The 20,492-nt window shown below is 45.8% G+C and overlaps 1 protein-coding gene across 3 annotated transcripts in view; it reads right to left on the minus strand.

Moving 5' to 3' along the window:
* The window catches only part of PTPRU (protein tyrosine phosphatase receptor type U), a 765,217-nt gene that overhangs the window by 429,501 nt on the left and 315,224 nt on the right, over window positions 1-20,492 (minus strand). For all 3 annotated transcript variants that reach the window (XM_069225125.1, XM_069225127.1, XM_069225126.1), the window contains exons 3-4: window positions 9,486-9,757; window positions 3,943-4,024 (exon numbers count right to left, since the gene is read on the minus strand). In XM_069225125.1, coding sequence (XP_069081226.1) covers window positions 3,943-4,024; window positions 9,486-9,757 — 354 coding nt within the window. The remainder of the gene's footprint in view (window positions 1-3,942; window positions 4,025-9,485; window positions 9,758-20,492) is intronic.

Genomic DNA, 20,492 nt, shown 5'->3' on the forward strand with positions numbered 1-20,492 from the left:
GGGATTGTGAATGAAAATCAACATCTTGTGGGCTTCTTCCAGTGGAATCTGGATACAGCCTGTAAGCCCATACGTTTTCTGTACACCCCCATTTCACTCCAGAAACAAGGGCAGCTGGAGAATACAGATGACAATGAAAGGGACTGGTAGATGGTCACACCCATAGCAACAGCCACCCCTATGCTATACTAGAACTTGCAAGCATACAGAGCTTTGCAAACAGCACATGTGTTTAATGTACAAGCTTCCCTCAGCACCTAAGGTGTCGACACTATGGTCATCTTTACGAGTTTGGCGAATGGAAAACTCCGTCCGGCAAACTCCCGACAGGATGGCCGCCGCCTACGCGGTAACCTCCCCCGCTAGGTTTCCTGCTAGGTCGGCAGGTGGAAAGTTTCAGCCCACTTGCCTCGGAGGAAACAGGCTACAGCATTGTCTCCAGCTCGTAATCAAGCCAGCGACAATGCTGTCTCCTGCAGAGTGCACCAGCACCCTCACAATGTTCTGCATACAGTGAACATTGCAATGGTGCTGGGCAGGTGAGCCCCCTGCATCTGTTCTCCAACAGCCTTTTCAAGGCTGGTGGAGATCTCCGCCACTGCCAGACCACCGGGATCCAACACTGTGAGTGTGGCGGTCTCTAGACCACCACACTCGTAATGATCCCCTGTGCCTTCATTATGAAGGTTGCATACATGCTTTTGTCAGGCCTCAGTAGACGTTACCAATGGAGTACAGCAAAGGCTGTGCTCCGAAATATACAGAATGCCAGTACCAGCCAGACAACCATCTTGTAAGCAGTCAAGCGATAGCAGTGCCTTAGGACAAGCAGAGAGAACTTTGAGGCTGTACCTTCTCCTACCTCAAGGCTGGACTTGAAACCAAGATCAACCCTGAAAAAATGTTTGAATCAGCACCACAATTGATTGTGTGCGCAAATATACCTAGTGAGCCTACCTCTGTGGACTCTGTAAAAGTTGTTCGCCCACAAAGACATTTAAAATAGGTCCAATTGGTGTACATTAAAGCACCGTTTTTTCCCCAAATATATTAGCTAAGCACTTTTAGGGTTGAACAGCTCATCAGTTCCTGAAAGCAGCCACCAAGCTTGCAGCCTACCGGCTGATCATTGCTTTAGTTTATGTTCCATAGCTATGAAAAAAACAATCACTAGAGAAGTGTGGATGACTGTATTGGTGTTTTTTAGATTTTAGCTCTCCATTTGATTTGATTGATCGGGTCCTGCTATGGGAGGCATTAAATAATTATGAGATCCCGAAAGATTTACTTTAAATCCTCCAAAAAACCCACAGAGATAATTTGGCTCAAGCTGTACTCGATCTAGATGGTTCCTTCTCAAAGAGGATCGATATAAGTAATGAATTGAGGCAAGAGTGTGTTTTAGCCCCTATTCTCTTTATTTCTGGCAGTCCTTCCTAATATCCTATCACAATCAAACAGTTTCAGCCCCAAAATGAATGGCAGACATGTAAGTTGTATATTATATGCGGATAACTTAGTAATTTTTGATGTAACAGAATTTGGACTCCAGAGAAAGTTAGACATATTTTCGGACTACTGCAGGAGGAAAAAGCTAAAAGGCAATATGGATAAGACCAAAGTGCTCCCGTTTGGGGAAAAAGAGGATAACATCTGCCTGGATCTTAAACAAAATGAAAATTGAGGTAGTTCAGAAGTATAAATATTAAGGGATGTGGTTTTTCAAAGACTTACGATGGAACGATCAGCTAACTGCAATAGATGGAAGGGCACTCTCAACTGAAGGGGTTCTGAAGAATTTTGATAGGCGCTATGGTCGTCCCTCACTGCATTTGGAACTGGCAGCCTATCATGGTATGATAATTTTACAGCTTCTGTACTGTGCGGAGGTGTTTGGTTTTGGAGGTAAAACAGACTAGGATCTTGAAGAAGAAAAGTGCCTCAAAAGGTTATCTGTCCCTCCATCCACAGTGGTGCAAAGCCATTAGAATGGAAGTGGCAGACGGGAGGGTCACATTTGGTATGTGCAAGGTTATTACAATTTTGGAAATGTTTAGATTGCGAGGAGACCTAAAAAATATCGCCGTTATGTAAAAGGGAGACTCTAAAAAGTGAGTTAACATGGGCACGAGTAGTCAGAGAAAGGGTTTATAACTGCTGCAGGAAGTTGAAAATAAGCACAGAAGATGGGATCGATCAGATAGGGATTAGTAGGGCTGAGTTCAACAGAATAACAAAACAAGACTCTAGAGAGGAGGATATGGTATGCCTAGAGAATAAGAAATCTGTCTCTCACCTGATGAACTCATGGATAGGTGACAAGACTTTCCCCTATCTGGAGAAACCCCCAAATTTACAGATGTGGCGCAGCCTTCTGAAATTTAAATGTGGGATAAACCAATTTCTCATCTCAGAGGTGCAGGGATCATTGATAAGCAAAGATAGAATCTGTGAATGTGGCCTTAATATGAATGGAGGGTTAATACATATTTTGGTGGACTGCCTGTGGCTTTAGTGCAAAGAAAATTGTTTTTAAAACCTGTCCTAAAATATTATTATATTAAAACCCGGGTGGAGGCGATCAAAGTACATTGTGAGATGTATTTCCTGGATGTAACGTGCTATGGGGTGATTTTTAGTGTCTGTGGATACCTTTTTATGCTAATTTGTTTAAATAATATATTGAGGGGAGTGATCCTTTCATCAAAAAGTAGATTTTAAATTACACCTTTTTAGAGTTAATTATATTTTTATGTATTTGGAGGGGGTGACCTTTAATTGTATGTAGTCTTTGGAGCAGCAGAACTACAATTGATGGATTTATAGAGATTTTAACTAAGTTTTACTGTGAGTGTTATTCAATTTTAGATTTTTATTTAAGTTGTGGAGATGTGTTTTATGAATTTCTGCTTAAAGACCACAGTCTAAATAAACATATGTTTTTGACTGACTGACTTGCAGCCTACAAAGGAAATTCGAGAGTGCCAAAGTAACCTCCCACCCCCACCATCAGCTTTGAGTTCTGGAGATCGCTGAACCTGGTATCTTGGTGGGCCCTCTGATTGGGGACAGCTGTACATGCCACAGGTCGGATATTTCTCAAGATAAAAACATATACTACATGTGACAGCTAGCACCATCCGCTCTGTACGATCAGCCCTACTAACGTCCTATAGTTACATAAAATCCTGATAAATACATATATATTTGTACAGCTTTAATGGTTTGGAGACTTTCAGGCACGTGACAAACTGCATAATTTGTAATACTTATTTTTTCACTTTTTTTCGTGCTTTTCACTTTTTGCTCAAAAGTAAGAGAGCTCTTGCTTTGTATCTGCTCTGACGCAGCATCTTTACTAAGTGAAGAAAGAGAGAATGGCTATTTATGAAACTGCACCACCTTCTCTCCCCAAACTGTCGTCATGAGAAAATTAAGTTATCACCTAACCTCTAGGATCAGCTGTCATAATTTTAACTGCTCTCTTTACTTGACTGTAAATAAAATCCCTTTCTTCTTTGGAGCTTTAGCTTACTTTAATTTTGTGTTATTTAGTGTGCCATGCTTTGCCAGAAGTATTAATCTGCTATCACTTGATAGAGTAAGCCTTGACTGCTCAGCCTCGCTACCCACGGACAGTCAAGTGCGCAAAGGGAGTAAAGGGGTGCAATATTGTTGGTGGCCCTTGTTGACCAGCAGTGAACAACGGTATTTTTGTTCAGTGACCATTTACTGCTGCAGGAGCCAAGTAAATGCCTCTGAAGCATCACCTACAAACAGAGCAGGTGCAGTGCAGATCGGAATAGTGCATTGTTTGCAGAAAACAGACTTATCACCGGCTCATCACAACACAATCATTTAATGTGGAGGAGAAACAGACTGTTCTGCGCAGAAAATATAGAAGAACATAATACACGTATTAGGAGATTGTGCAATACTTACAACAAGGGTAGTTCAAAAGCAAGATGTCATCAAGCCCAAAATAGCCTTTCCGACTGCTGGATACCATGGCTTCAAAAAGCACCTGGGCAGGGGTTGGAAATAAAGTTGCGCATTAACTTTTTATTACTTCAAATCTTTCTGAACATAATCATTAAGTGGCACAAAATATTCTGCAGCATGCTAATATTTTCTAACAACTACCATGTCCTGCAAAATTCATCTGCCCACTACAGCATTCTTTGCGTATCGATACATAGCCCGCCACAAGTGTGTACTGTTCTATATTGTGTGTCGAAGTGATCAGCCTGGAACCAGAGAGGCCACCTGGAGAACGAGGTTTGTTTCAAATGACATCACTGGCGTGGGCATTGCTGGCCAGCAGAGATCATAAGATTTTCAGTGTGGCAGTCTGCTAGGACAGAAATGTATACTGTGTAAGAGTCAGATGAGTCTGGGAAATGTGTTGACAGTCCAACATGGCGACACTCGTTATGTCCAATAGTCATGGCATTGAGTCAGTCACAAGGCAGAGATATCTACTTTGTGATTAATTGATTCTGGCCTATTTTTCTTGAATGTTCTGGCTACTGAGAAATGTTCTGATTTCACAGCAGGCCAGGACACCTCTGGAAGTTCAAGATCAATAAAGCAGGAGCTGGGTAATGGTTGCAGTTTGAGACATAATGAAAGAACATGGAAAATAAAAATTATGCCTCGGCCCCAGAGGGGTCATACGTCCAGTGTCTAGTGGATAAGGTATATGCCTTTCTTCTGAAGGGACTGGGTGAATGCCTGTAACACCAGAGAAGTCAGCCCCAGAGGAGTCAGGTGCGGGTAGATCAAGATTCTGGAGGCCCATGCCCCTTTCACGATCGAAAAACAATCTTAAATTCCGTTCACGAAAGTAACCTAGCTGCAAATACTCGTAACTTAAAGACTGCCAATATGGAGAGCACCCTTTATTGTACACCATCCAACAAATGCAAGTCAAACTTCCAGTCATCAAAATTGACCACTTTAAGTTGTGTACTTGTCAACTCCCAAAAGACAAATGTGCGCCTCGAAGGGCTAGATTAGCTGCATTGGAAAGCAGACTGCTTTTGTCAACGAAAATCTCATCAGCTATGATGGTTCCACAAGGTTTAAGAGGTAGTTTGTAAAAAATAAATATTCTATTGCACACCCACCAATACTGCACGGATTCAAGTATCACAGCAATGCTGTTCTACAAATAACCCTGCATTTGTAGTATTTGGAGACATGTTGACAGCTAAAGCTAAAATTAGTCTGCAAATCCTATATACTTGCAGCTTTCGGCTACTCCATGAACAGGGGCATGAAATCCAAAAGGAAGAACTGACCTTTAAAAAAGGTGACTGAAAGCTTACTGTTATCTTAGGAGAAACTCTCCAAAAAGGACCACGCTTCACACTCTGAAATATTTCACAACAAAGGCATGACTGCATAAATCTTATGCCAACTCATTTCATCATTCAAAAGAAAGAAATATCTACGCCAATGTATCTTTCAAGGTATGATGCACTTAATTCAGCGTCAGTGATGCAACGGGTGAACAGGTAGGTAAGAACTGGTTCACAATCAAAATTTAGCACCTACCTGGAGACATTCACACCCCTTTTATGGACATTGGCTTTTAAAGCAAAGCATCCAACAAGCTGGAAATCCACTCTTTACGGTGGTTTCCAGTTCATTGTCCCTTCCACCGTGTGATATTGGCTCCTCACCGAATGACTGTGTGAAGGAAGGTTAGCTTTGCGTGCTACACTGTGGCACCGTTGCGTTGGGAGGTCTGATGTCAGTGTATCACCAACAGTTTAAATATTGTGGTCTAAATATCATTTAAAGAATTATCACTTCAGCAGGTGTAGATTTTGTGTCATTAATTCTAGTGCTCAATTTATGCAAACAATATTTAGAACAAACTTTTGCCATACAATACTTATGCTATAATGTTTTGGTACCTCACCCTGACCTGAGCAGGGTGCTCGGAGTGACCTCATAATGGGCAAACACTGGTAAGAGGAATAGAGATGCACAGGATACAAACAAGGACGTAGCTTAAAGGGGGAGAGGGGGCACTTGGGGTGCTATACCATCCTAACAAACGTAATTTGTGATAAATAGTTGGGTACATGTGCTTTCAGTCAGGTATGGTGTAGTGTCTGTTGGATTTCACCAGGAATATTTAGACACACAGACACAAATGAACACACTCTCCCTCTCTCTGGGCCTGAGATTCTGGCGGAGGGGAATACTCTGTCACAAATGTGATGGATATCCCCTCAGCCGTATTATGATCCCATAATATCCTATGGAGAACATAATACAGCGGATGGGATATCGGTCACATTGTAACAGAATATTCTATCCGCTGAGATTTAAATCAGGCCCTCTGTTTAGAAATACTTTTAAAATGTTGGTTATTTCACAAACCAATGTGCCTTTTCTTCTACCAATCTGTATTCCTCGCTCTTTCCACTGCCCCTTAACCACCTCTCCTGTGCCCTGCTTGTTGTATAATGTATTTTAACATTATATGCCACTGTGATTGTTGAAAAATCTGAAGCTGACAGACCCCAATCTTACTGACCAAGCTACACCCCTGGAGACAAATCATTCCTCACCAAGGCTGCTACCTGACATAGTTCACTAGCTAGATTAGCAATGACAGTAGCTAAGCTGCCTCAAGAAAAGGTCATAATTGCCAGGGCCTTGGCCATGAATAAGGGAAATTTCTGTAAAATGGTACCCTGAGACAAATCACTATAGATTGAAGAGGGTGGGGTTATACTGCTTACAAAGGATAAGCAGGACGACTGGGGTAAGAAACATTCACAATAACTAAGCTCCAATGTGCCTTCTTTATTCTGCTCATTCTCCCCCAGGCACAAGCGGTGAAGGATGGAAACAGAAGGATAGATTGCAACCAGGACAGAGACTTGTGGAATGGGGGCAGAGCAAAATGCCTGTGCCTTAGACCAGTGGTTCCCAACCTGTGGTCCGGGGACACCTGGGGGTCCACAAAGTTTCCTCAGGGTTTCCTCAGGGGGTCCGTTGAGATTAAATAATCTCAACAGATTAGGTCCCCATCTTTATGTAATGACCCAATAGAGGGGGGTCCTTGGATTCCAATAAAGATTCAGTGGGGGTCCCCGGGTTCCAGTAATGATAAAGTGGGGGTCCACAGAAATCAAAAGGTTGGGAACCACTGCCTTAGACAATTCCAACAGAAGAACTGAGCCAATCAACCTAAAGAGCAGTCTCTGAAGCGAGATCTATCAGATGAGCTAATGTGCCAATACATGTGAACAGAGGCATTCACAAATGCTCTTTACATGCAAAATGGTGCTATCCCTTTAAACTCTGCTCCACTGGGTTAGTGTATGCTGGGAAAAATAGCAAAAAGGATAGCTTTCAGTATAGAATGTACATAGGAGATAAAGAATTGAAAATCATTGTTGAATGTGTTTTTCAGCTGTAAATAGTCCCTCATGCATTCCACTGTAAGCACTACCTGGAAGGTGGAATGGTAGACTAAATGAACACAACATGAGGCAGAGTACATGCATGGAGCGTGAGCCCTCGCTATGACCAGTTTGAGAAATTTCTAACAACACGTCCTGCAGAAAGCAAATACCCTGAACCATTGGATGTCCCCAAGGACAGTAGGTTATGTCATCAAGATATCACCTTAAGAACTGAAGTCTCAATAGGGGACCAGCACCTGAATACTAAAAATGCTGCATCTGTGTTTTCAGAGCTCAACCACAGTCAACATGTCAAGAGACAACAGCAAATCTCTTGTTCACAACACAGTATTTGTGTATCTGGTAGAGTTCAAACCTGGAAGATTTCATGACATGCTGTTATTTCTGACTGATCTTTCCTAGAGGGACAATGCAACCCTCAGAGACCATCTACACACATGTGGAGACATTAACTTTAGATCAGTTGTTGAATTCCTCGAGTCTGCGCCATACTCCATGGAGCATTAAAAAAACATATCTCCTGGTGATTGTATGCCAGAATATTGCTAACCAACATATCTATCGTCTGACATAAAAATAATGGCTGAATATTGTTTACAAAACACTGCAATCTTGAGTCTACAACTTCTATTATTAACTGCAAAGGGGCGATATTTTTTCTAAAGGACTTTTAGGACACAGTACTTTTGTGAGATGATATCTAGGTGCAGGTGTTCACGTACCGCAACCACAAGGCAGATTAACGCAACATGGACGCGGTCCTTTTATCGCTCTGTAAAAACCATCAGCAAGGCTACGAGCATTTCAGACAGTGTCAACCGCTAGAAAACAACTGAGGGCACATTGAGCATTGCGTCCACTTGCAATTATTTCCTCGAAAAGCAATTCTGTGAGGTAACTAACCGGGCGGATATCCTACAGATTGCGAATCATTCTGGGAAAGTGCACGTTTTCTACTGCTCAATCCCAGGTCCATCCTTCCTGTGCTCACTACGACTAAAACCAACAAGTAAAACACGGACAGCGACTGATTAGCGGCTGCCATCTGCTGGTAAAGCAATCCCTGCTCATGGCGGCAGCAGTGCACGTTGAACTGTCGGCAAATGACAAAATCTGTTGCCATGAGGACACAATATTTATCCTTCAGTAGCAATTACATGTACCTGAATAACCCAACGAGATTCACACCTTCATGGTCGACTCCACCACCCCATCTTCCAGGCATGAACCCCCAACGCTAGATGTCTGTTCCTCTAAATCTCCCACTTTCTTGAGCAGATGTGCGTCTCTCTAAAAAGCCTGGACGTGGGATTTGCAACGTCAACAGGGAGTGTGATTTAAGCAGACAGATTTGGTCTAGCCTGGTTAGGCCAAAAACTTAGCAGAACCATAAATGTAAGCAGCAAACTAGGAAAATGTGTCAAGGTGAATTGTGCTTTCAAATTTGCTACCTGCTTAAAATGCCTTTTAGAAGGACATGCTGTATGCTGAGGCCAGCTGTAAATTCTGGAACAGGACTCAAAAGATCCTGAGTGCGCAGACTCGGCCATGCAGATCTTGCAGTGACGTTCGCTAAAGAGTGGAATATCAGCACAATAGAAGCAGGGGCTTGAAGACAAGGTAAACTTTGCCCACACAAAGAGGTTCATTGTGCGGTTCCCAAAGGGTTAGTTTAGAAAATGATAGGGATGACATTTATAATCCCTATGACCCGATATCCAGTAGCAGTTATCTGATCAATTTAACAACTGATATTAGCAAAGGAAGCCACACGTGCGTGGCTCTTAATAATCACCATTTATCAACATCATGAAGCACCAAGAACTCAAAGATTTCTCAAAACACCCTTCATCAGTATTAATGGTTAGGTAATGTCACCTCCTGTAATACTACTGGGTTCGTTAAATGTAGGTGCACAAATTGTGGCCCCTTTTAGCAAATCCAATGTATGGACATCTGGCCCATATATCCTTACGTTTCTCAATCTCCTTTACTAGGCACATCATGTTTCAGCCATTGCGCCACTCTATGTACCTGGTACTCATTTGGCCAGAAAGTGCTGATGGCCAATTCCGCCTGGTGCCACTGCCGTCCGTGAGACCCAGACACATTCCAGACAGCGCTGCCCAGTGGACCGCCATTGACCTTGACGTAGACGTTGAGGGCACCAGGGCTGTGCCCATCCCGGCTATACATGAAGTAGCTGAACTGCAAGCAGTGGGTGTCATTCTCACTGAGGGTCTGGAAGAGGATGTGGGCCCGCTGCCCCGGTGCATGCTGAGAAGAATTCACCACCAGATAGGAACCTAAACATGGTAGAAGGAAGGGGGAAAAGCAAAGGCATAAGAACACAGTATGCATTGCAGCCTGATTCACCACCAAGACAAAACAAGCATTTGTAATGCAATAGGTCTTGCGTTTGCACGAGTTAGAGCTATTAGCATTGTAAATTCCTAACTGGACTTTTCCTGCCACTTTAATTGAAGAGGGAAAGTAAAACAGTTGACATAAGCGAGCTGATTTAAACAGCTGTGGCCAGCATGAGCGCGAAGGAGAGACACAAAAAGAAAAAGAAGTTTGCTTGCAATCAAACTTATCAGCAATCGTGCAGCTATCAATGTAACAGGTGTAGTATGCAAGGCAGTGACAAACCCACCCCAAGGAGGGACAAACGTAAAGCATTTACCAATGATAACAAACGATTTTTGAAAGGCAAGCCCAGGAACGAGTGAAAGTGATGGGCGTGGGGTGGACATGGTTAAAAGCCCACAGTACTTACAACAGGTCAAAGCGCTTACGCTCGACCTAAAAAGGAATCTGTGAATCCAAGGTTTCTGAATGTCCAAAACTTGCATAATTGTGGACATTCACATAATATCAAGGGGCACCATGGCCTGATCTGCCCACACCCTGCCCCTTGCATTGGCTTCATATCTCTGCAGTACTAGTCTGCCCTGGGGCATTATTTTATAAGGAATAAATGGATTTACAAGTGCAGGGTATCCTTTTGTGAATGATTTGCACGTGTCAGAATTAAGACCTTGTAGTGCACCCATAAAGGCTACTGTACAAAGGTTCATGAAAACTATAAGGAACCAGCACCGTATGATCTTTCTGGACTGAACTAATGAACCAGCAATCTTTCTAGAGGACGGAACACGAAGGCAGATCTCTGGGGTTTAAGGGCCAGACTCTGGAACACCCTTAACACCATCTGGAGGGCTCATGCCAACCATATGAAGTTCATGTAACTCTTGTGCATGTCATTCAGGTGAACTCAACACAGCCCAGGGATCGTCCTAGGAGGATGTAGGACTCTACTACTAAAGTCAAGTGTAGGTAGATTTAGCAGTGAAAATAGCTTTGCGAATCAGGCCCTTGATTTTCATGTGAAAATATCAAATCCGCAGAATCGGCATGTCAGAATAGCACTTGCTCTGTGACTGAATACAGCCTACACCATGAAGGGTTAAACCCGCAGAGCTTTACATGAAAGGCGGTATTAGGAAAAACATTGGGATACCCCCTTACAAACACACTGCTGGACAGGTTTTTGACTAAATAGCTAGGGGTGGAAGGGGGAGGGTCAATATTAACCATACATGTTCATTGAGATTAATGGCCTAACTATTCCTAGAAAGAGAGAGGAGGGGTGATGAAAATATAACAAAGAGATGCGAAAAGTGACAGAGAGAAACGAGGTGGGAAACCTGGATAAGATTGAGAAAAAGAGGCAGGCTTTGTTAGAGGTGACAGTGTGCTGGGAAGAAGATTGTTGCAATGAGGAGATGAAGCGAACGTAGAATTAAAGTTGAAAGACGGGGACTAAAAAAGGAGAAAATAGCGACAAGGAGATTATAAAAGACAAACAAATGGTAAACAAGAAATGACTATACCAGACAGAAAGAAGGAAAATAAGTGCGGAATGTAAAATGTAAGGAATGACGTGGAAAATAACGAACAAAGGCTGAAAGCAATGGGGAGAGAGAGGGCCAGAAGGAAAAGATGAAAGAAGGGAGAAAGGAACGGTGGCCTGAGCTCTGACGTTTTCAGGGTCCTCACTTGTGTAGTTCAACCCATTCAGGATTTTATTTTGCATTTTGGGACTTGTAGTTTGTAGTGGAATAATCGGGATTACAAGTGCCAAATTGAAAAGTTAATACTGGACTGGAGGAGTTACTCATGCATGGAGCTGGGAAAACAGAGCTTTGGAGGTGGGAAGGGGGAGAGAGGTGGTGGGAATGGAGGAAGGCGGAAGGGACGAGGAAAAGAGCGATAGCAGGGTGCGACTAAGGAAGGGAGGAAGTAAAGAGGAGAGGTCGTGAAAAAGGAAAGCAAAACAAGCTTGAAGAGAGAAATTGTTGAAATGGAAAAGGAAATACGATATGGAGAAAGGTGGAAGAGAGGTGGAAAAGAAAAATGGAAGGGCGTGCGATGGAAGGAGAGAATGGACAGAAGGTGGAAGAGTGTGAGAGAGATGATAAAGTGGAAGGGAAGGAAGGAAGCTATAGGAAGGAAGAAGAGAGTGGGAGTGGAAGAAGGAAAGCTGAGCAGTGGGAGGGAGTGGGTTAGAAAGGAAGGAAGAGAGGGAGAGATCAGAAGAAAAATTGTTGAATGGAGGAATAAATGATTGTATGAAGAAAGGGACGAAATGGAGTAATTGGAGTGAGCGATGTGATTAATTGGGGAAATGACTGGGTAAATGCAGAGAAAAGAGAAAAACAAAAAGAATGAGAAATAGGAACAGGTAGGCATGGAACGTGAAAGTGTCGAAAAAGAAAATATTATTTTCAGTTTGCTTTCCCATAGTTCTTGGACATCACATCTCGTTTACTGAAAGTGGTTCTGCGAGGACAAAGTGCCATCCACGAGTGATAATGAAAACGCAGTGGTAGGTCCCGTGCCAGCAGGCAGGCTGCACCCTCCTTACACCCCTGATTGGGGCTAGTAGTGCAGAGGGCCGGCCACTGCCTCCATGACTACCCTCGGCTGCACCCACGGGCCTGCTCATCTCTCCATCACAGATGCAGCAGCAGAGAGTTTGTTGGTACAATAATACCGCCGCCAAGTAGCCCTTTTTCATGCGTGACACCATCAGCCGAGGGTCTTATTGGGATTGCAATTCGGCCCAGGCAGTTCCAAAAAAGTGGCCCACATTTGCGTCCGTGCCCTTTCATGAAACATCATTTGCCCAGCCTCATTAGACGCATTTAAAAATGTTTGGTAACAAGTAGCTTGAAGACTATAAAACCAGTAAGATTGGTAAAAACTAAAAGCATTGCATTTTGGCCAGGCTGGGGAGGTGAAATAGAGTGTCCCAAGGGTACAATACTTGATTCGGCTAGGGTTGCCACCTGGACGGTTCGGTATTTTATTATCCTGGCCGGTACGAAAATGAAGAAAATTTGCTAAAGTTGGTCTTTTTTTCCTCTGATCAGTACAATTTTAAACAGTCAACATAAGCAAAAAGCACTTCATAATGTTGTTCTAAAGCTGCTTTATTCATCCTTGACTAATAGTTAAAATAAACAAAAGACAGAACACCCTTGTTAAAAAAAAAATAGAATGTGGACGTTTTATATAAAGTGTTCTTTAATTATCATGCTCTCGCCTTGCAGAATCTTAAAACATGAGTACATTGAGTTTCTTTTTTAATTGCTTTTTTGTAGTAAAGGGTGAAATAGATGCAAGGGCATTGGAGTAATTTACACAAGCACCAGTTTCACTACACAAGACCAAATCCATTTGTGATTTATGAGATTAAGTGATTTGCTGAGAATCACAGAATGGCGAGTCAACAAAGGGACTAGAACTGGTTTCCCAGTTCCTAAGTCTGCAGCTTTGGTCACAACCCCACATTCTCTCTAGTTTAATGAAGGCTTTAATAAAGGTTGCTCCACGGTGAGGCCAATGCAAATGCACACCCACCCTCCAGGAAGGCATGAAAGACAGGGTTGAGGTGACAACAATATCCAGCCCCCAGCAAGGCTGAGGTTCCTTCTCTTACTTCACCCCCTCCAAAGCCCACTATAGCCTCAGGGCAATGGCCTGGCAGGGGCAGGATCAAGAAAATGCACACAGCTACTGCTTGAGGGGTTGTGGTGTAGATGGCTTATGGCCACAAGATCACCTGGCCTTGCACCACGGCCCCTGCATACTTCCACCATCCCTTGCCCACCATTGCCTGAATGTGATGGCCTGCTGATGGGAAAGACACTGCTTCTGGGACAGGCCTGCTCCACAGGGGGTGGTGGGGCGACGTGAGAATGGTCCAACAGTCAGAGCAACGTGTGGCCCCCACTGAGACCGATTCTCAAATTCACCACCCCTCCCCTGCCCACCTTGGACTGACGAGCCTTGGCTTAGCAGGGGAAGAATGAAGCAGAGAGCCTTTAAAAACAAGCATTGGCAAAGGCAACCGGTCTCGCCTATACAAGAGCTACTGGCTTTAGAAATGTGTTTTACCATGTTGTACAACAGTGTGGCTGCTGTTCAGCATGGCTAAAGGTTAGTGGCGTGGTGTGCCAGAGTAAAGTGGGGGAGTGGAGTGGAGTGTCGTAGAGTGAATTTGATGGAGTATCGAAGAGTGGTGTAGGGGGAGTAGCGTGTTGTAGAGTGGAGTAGAGTTCAGTGGCAGAGAGTGTAGTGTAGTGGAATAGAATAGGGTGGAGTGGATTGGGATGGAGCGGACTGAGGTAGTAGGGAGGGTTGGACTGGAGTTGGATGGATTGGGGTAGAGTTCAATCTACCTCACTCCAATCCACCTCACACCAATCCACCCCGGATTGGTGTGGGCTGGAATGGATTCGTGTAAAGTGGATTGAAATGGGGTGAGGTGGATTGGATTGGGGTGGATTTGAGTGGGGTGGATTAGATTGGATTGGGGTGGGTGGTTTGGGTGGGAGTGATAGGGCGTGGGTGCAGTGGATTGGATTGGGGTGGACTGGGATGGGATGGTTTGGATTGGGGTGGACTGGAGTGGGGTGGATTGGATTCACTGGACTGGAGTTTGGTGAATTGGATTAGAGTTGGGTGAATTGGATTAGAGTTGGGCGAACTGGATTAGAATTGGGTGAATTGGATTAGAATTGGGTGAATTGGGTTGGGGTGGATTGGATTGGAGTAGGGTGGATTGGAATGGGTGGTGTGGAATGGAATGACGTGTTGGATTGGGGTGGATTGGAGTGAGGGGGATTAGATTGGGACAGGGTGGTGGATTGGAGTGGGGTGGATTGGATGGAGGGGGATTGGAGTGGGGTGGGCTGAACCGGAATGGGGAGGGGTGGATTGGATTGGGACAGGGTGGTGGATTGGAGTGAGTGAGGGGGGATTGGAGTGGGCTGGGGTGGATTGGGGTGTGGTGGGCTGCAGTGGGATGGATTGGAGTGGGATGGAAAGGTTGGATTGGAGTAAATTGTGTTGGATTGGAGTGGACTGGAGTGGTGTGGGCTGGATCAAATAGATGTATGGACTTGAGTGGGGTGAACTAAACTGGGATGGGGTGAATTGGATTGAAGTGGGGTGGATTGTATTGGGGAGATTTAAGTGGAGTGGATTGGATTGGAGTGTGCTGGATTGGATTGGAGTGGACTGCACAGGAGTTGATTGGAGTGGGGTTGGCTGGATATATTGGACTGGAGGGTTGTGGGCTGAACTGGGATAGGGAGGGGAGGATTGGAAGACGTAGAGTGAGGTAGACTGGAGTAGAGTGTGGTGGACGGGAGTGGAGTGGATTGGACTGAAACAGGGTAAGGTGGATTGGGGGTAGACTGGATTAGGGGGATTGGATTGGAGGAGGTGAAATGGATTAGGGTGGAGTGGTTGGATTGAGGTGGGTTGGATTGGAGTGGGATGGATTGCATTGATTTGAGGTGGATTAATTAGATTGACGTGGGTTAAATTGGATTTGAGTGGGGTAGACTGGAATGGGGTGGATCAGATTGGACTGGAGTAGGGGTGGATTGGATTCACTGGACTGGAGTGGGGTGGACTGGATTCACTAGACTGTAGTAGGGTAGATTGGACTGAAGTAGAGTGGATTGGATTGGGGCGGGGTGGATTGGATTGGGGTGAGGTGGATTGGATTGGAGTAGAGTGGACTGGAGTGGGATGGGTGGACTGGAATGGGATGGGTAGACTGGAATGGGACAATGTGGTGGATTGGACAGGAGTGAGGTGGATTGAAATGGGTGGGGTGGATTGGACTGAAATGGAGTGTTGTATGGAATTGTGGTGGATAGGAGAGGGATGGATTGGAGTAGGTGGGCTGGATGCACTGGAGTGGGGTGGGGTGGGCTGAACCGGGATGGGTGGGTGGACTGGATTGGGAGAGGGTGGTGGATTGGAGTGAGTGGGGTGGACTGGAGCGGGGTGGATTGGAGTGAGAAGGACTGACGTGGGGTGGGGTGGAATGGATTGGGGTGTGGTGGGATGCAGTGGGATGGATTGGGGTGGGGTGGGAAGGATTGGAGTGAAGTGTGTTGGATTGGATTGGGGTGGATTGGATTGGGGTGGATTGCAATTATGTTGGGTGGACTAGATTGTATTTGGGTAGATTGAAGTGGAGTAGATTGGACTGGGCTGGATCTGTGTGTGGTGGATTGGATTGCAGTGGGGTGAACTCTGTGGATTTGGGTAAGGTGGAATGGACTGGAGTGGGGAAAATAGTTTTGGATTGGAGTGGGTTGTTTGGGATTGGAGTGGGGCAGGTTGGAGTGAGCAGACTGAAATGGATTGGAGCGGGGTAGATTGTTTTTGATTGGTGTGGGACAGATTGGAATGGGGAAGATTGTTTTGGACTAGAGTGGGTCAGATTGGAGAGGAGGATTGGATCTGATTGTTTTGGATTGGAGAGGGGCAGGCTAGAGTGCAGCAGATTGTTTTGGATTGGAGTGGAGCAGACTGGAGTGGGGCATATCGTATTAGGGTGGATTGGAGTTGGGTGGATTGGATTGGAGTAGGGGTGGACTGGGTTGGTGTGGGGTGGACTGAATGGGAGTGGGGTGGATTGTGCTGGGGTGAGGTGGATTTGATTGGAGTAGGGTGGACTGGAGTGGGATGGGTGGACTGCATTGGGAATTGGGACAATGTGGTGGATTGAAAATGACTGGGGTGGGGTGGGTTAAAATGGGTGGGGTGGATTGGAGTGTTGTATGGGATTGGGATGGATAGGAGAGGGGTGGATTGCATTCAGGTGGATGGATTGGAGTGGGGTGGTCTGGATGGACTGGGTTGGGGTGGGCTGGACTGGCTTGGGGTGGGCTGAACTGGAATAGGTGGGGTGGACTGGATTGGGAAAGGGTGGTGGATTGGAGTGAGTAGTTTGGATTGGAGTGAGAGGGAATGACGTGGCGTGGGATGGATTGGATTGGGGTGTGGTGGGATGCAGTAGGATGGATTGGAGTGGGCTGGGAAGGATTGTATTGGGGTGAGGTGTGTTGGATTGGGGTGGATTGGAGTGAGGTGGATTGGAATAAGGTGGATTGGAGTGAGGAGGGGCGGACTGGATTATAATGTGTAGATTGAAGTGGAGTGGATTGAACTGGAGTGGGGTAGATTGGAGTGGATTGGATTGGAGAGGCTGGATTGGACTCCGGTGGATTGGAGTGGGCTAGGCTGGATAGATTAGATTGGAGTATGGTGGACTGAACTGAGGTGAGGTGGATTTGATTGGAGTAGGGTGGACTGGAGTGGGATGGGATGGGTGGACTGCATTGTGAATTGGGACAATGTGGTGGATTGGACAGGACTGGGGTGGGTTAAAATGGGTGGGGTGGATTGGAGTGTTGTATGGGATTGGGATGGATAGGAGAGGGGTGGATTGCATTCAGGTGGATGGATTGGAGTGGGGTGGTCTGGATGGACTGGGTTGGGGTGGGCTGGACTGGCTTGGGGTGGGCTGAACTGGAATAGGTGGGGTGGACTGGATTGGGAAAGGGTGGTGCATTGGAGTGAGTAGTTTGGATTGGAGTGAGAGGGAATGACGTGGCGTGGGATGGATTGGATTGGGGTGTGGTGGGATGCAGTAGGATGGATTGGAGTGGGCTGGGAAGGATTGTATTGGAGTGAGGTGTGTTGGATTGGGGTGGATTGGAGTGAGGTGGATTGGAATAAGGTGGATTGGAGTGAGGAGGGGTGGACTGGATTATAATGGGTAGATTGAAGTGGAGTGGAATGAACTGGAGTGGGGTAGATTGGAGTGGATTGGATTGGAGGGGCTGGATTGGACTGCTGTGGATTGGAGTGGGCTAGGCTGGATAGATTAGATTGGAGTATGATGGACTGAACTGGGGTGAGGTGGATTTGATTGGAGTAGAGTGGACTGGAGTGGGATGGGTGGACTGCATTGGGAATTGGGACAATGTGGTGGATTGGACAGGACTGGGGTGGGGTGGGTTAAAATGGGTAGGGTGGATTGGAGTGTTGTATGGGATTGGGATGGATAGGAGAGGGGTGGATTGCATTCAGGTGGATGGATTGGAGTGGGGTGGTCTGGATGGACTGGGTTGGGGTGGGCTGGACTGGCTTGGGGTGGGCTGAACTGGAATGGGTGCGGTAGACTGGATTGGGAAAGGGTGGTGGATTGGAGTGAGAGGGAATATGTGGCGTATGATGGATTGGATTGGGGTGTGGTGGGATGCAGTAGGATGGATTGGAGTGGGGTGGGAAGGATTGTATTGGAGTGAGGTGTATTGGAGTGAGGTGTGTTGGATTGGGGTGGATTAGAGTGAGGTGGATTGGAATAAGGAGGGGTGGACTGGATTATAATGGGTCGATTGAAGTAGAGTGGATTGAACTGGAGTGGGGTAGATTGGAGTGGATTGGATTGGAGAGGCTAGATTGGACTGCAGTGGATTGGAGTGGGCTATGCTGGATAGATTAGATTGGAGTATGGTGGACTGAACTGGGATCGAGTGGGGAGGATTGGATTGGGGTAGAGTGGGGTGGACCAAACTAGAGGGCGGTGGAGTGGATTGGATTGAAATGGGGTAGGGTGGAGTGGGGTAGGCTGGGGTGGGACTGGAGTGGGGTGGGGTTGACTGGATTGGGGTGCAGTGTTTGGATTGATGTGGGTTGGACTGCATTGAGGTGAGGTGGATTGGATTGGCGTGGGGTAGACTGCATTGAGGTGAGGTGGATTGGATTGGCGTGGGGTGGACTGCATTGAGTTGAGGTGGATTGGATTGGCGTGGGATGAACTGGATTGGAGTGGGGTGAATTGGATTGGCGTGGGATGAATTGGATTGGTGTGGGGTGAATTGGATTGGCGTGGGATGAATTAGATTGGAGTGGGGTGAATTGGATGGGAGTGGAGTGGATCAGATTGGGGTGGATCAGATTGAGTGGGGTGGATCGTATTGGATTGAGTGGGGTGGATTAGATTGGGGTGAGGTGGACTAGATTGGGTGGATTGGAATGAGTGGGTTGGATTAGAGTGGACTGGGGTGGATTAGGGTGGATTGGATTGGGGTGGAATGGATTGGAGTGGGTTGGAGTGTCGTGGAAGGGATTGGAGCAGGGTGGATTGGGGAGAGGATGTGGTGTAAAGGCCAGAGCTGCTGACTTTGGAGCTGGGAAACTAGGTTCGAGTCTCAGCATGAGCTCAACATTCTGTGATTCTGGGCATATCACTTTATCTTCCTGTGCATACAAAAACATGAATGTGTCCTTGTGTGATATAACAGATGCTCATTTAAAGGGCTCCAATACCTTCGGTCAAGTTTGCGTTATATAAAACTGCAAATCAAAATAAAATTGGAGTGGGTGGATTGACGGGTATAGGGTGGCTTGGATTGAAGTGGGGTGGATTAATTGGAGAGGGGTGGATAAGATTGGAGTAGATTAGGGTGGTTAGGAGCGGTATGGATTGCCCTGAAGTAGAGTGGATTAATGTGGACTGGAGTGGGGTGGATTAAAGTGGATTGGATTGGAGAGGATGGATTGGGTAGTGTGGGTGGACTGGAGTGAGGTGGACTGGGTAGCAATGGACTTGATTGGAGTGGGTAGATTTGGTTGGAGCTTGGTGGGTTGGAATGGAGTTGGGTGAGTTAGATTGGAGTTGAATGAGTTGGATTGGTTGGAGTGGGGTGGATCGGGTTTAAGTGGGGTGGATCAGACTGGAGTGGGGTAGACTGGACAGGAGTGGGGTACAGTGTATTGGAGTGGAATAGATTGGAGTGGGCTGGATTGGAGTGGTGTGTGGTGGATTAGATTGTAGTGGGGTGTACTGTGGTAGAGTGGGGTCAGGTGGAATGGATTGGAATGGGGCAAATTGGAGTGGGGCAGATTGTTTTGGATTAGAGTTGGTTGTTTGGGATTGGATTGGGGTAGGTTGGAGTGGGGCAGTTTGCAGTGGGGCAAATTGTTTAGGATTAAAGTGGGGCAGATTGGAGTGAGCAGACTGAAGTGGATTGGAGTGGAGTAGAGTGTTTTTGATTGGAGTAGGACAGATTGTTTTGGACTAGAGTGGCCTGAATGGAGTGAGGAGGATTGGAGTGGGGCAGATTGTTTTGGATTGGAGTTGGGCAGACTGGAATGGGGCATATTGTATTAGGGTGGATTGGAGACAGGTGGACTGTATTGGAGTGGGGTGGATTGCATTGGGGTGAGGTGGATTGGATTGGAGTGGGGCAGATTGGAGTGGGCGGATTAGAGTGTGTTAGAAATGTATCCTGTCCAAGTAGGGACCCTCACTGTAGTCAGGGTAAGGGAGTCAGACAGCTAAAATAACCCCTGCTCACCCACTCGGTAGATTGCCTCTGAGATAAGCCTGACTGCTTGAACCAATGTGTAAAGCATTTGTACACATACTCAGTAACACAGTGAAAACGCCACAGAAGTACTCCACAACAATTTAGAAAAATAGCAAATATTTATCGGAGTAAAACAAAACCAAAACAACAAAAAACAACATACACAAGTAAATATATGAATTTTCAAAGATTACATGTTATTAAAGTCCTAAAAAACACAATAGCTCTAACTGGGGCTTTCATGGCATCTTTACGGTGTCGGTCCCAACAGTCCAAGACCACTCGAATG

The sequence above is a fragment of the Pleurodeles waltl genome, chromosome 3_1, assembly GCF_031143425.1.
Source record: "Pleurodeles waltl isolate 20211129_DDA chromosome 3_1, aPleWal1.hap1.20221129, whole genome shotgun sequence".
Classification (NCBI taxonomy): domain Eukaryota; kingdom Metazoa; phylum Chordata; class Amphibia; order Caudata; family Salamandridae; genus Pleurodeles; species Pleurodeles waltl.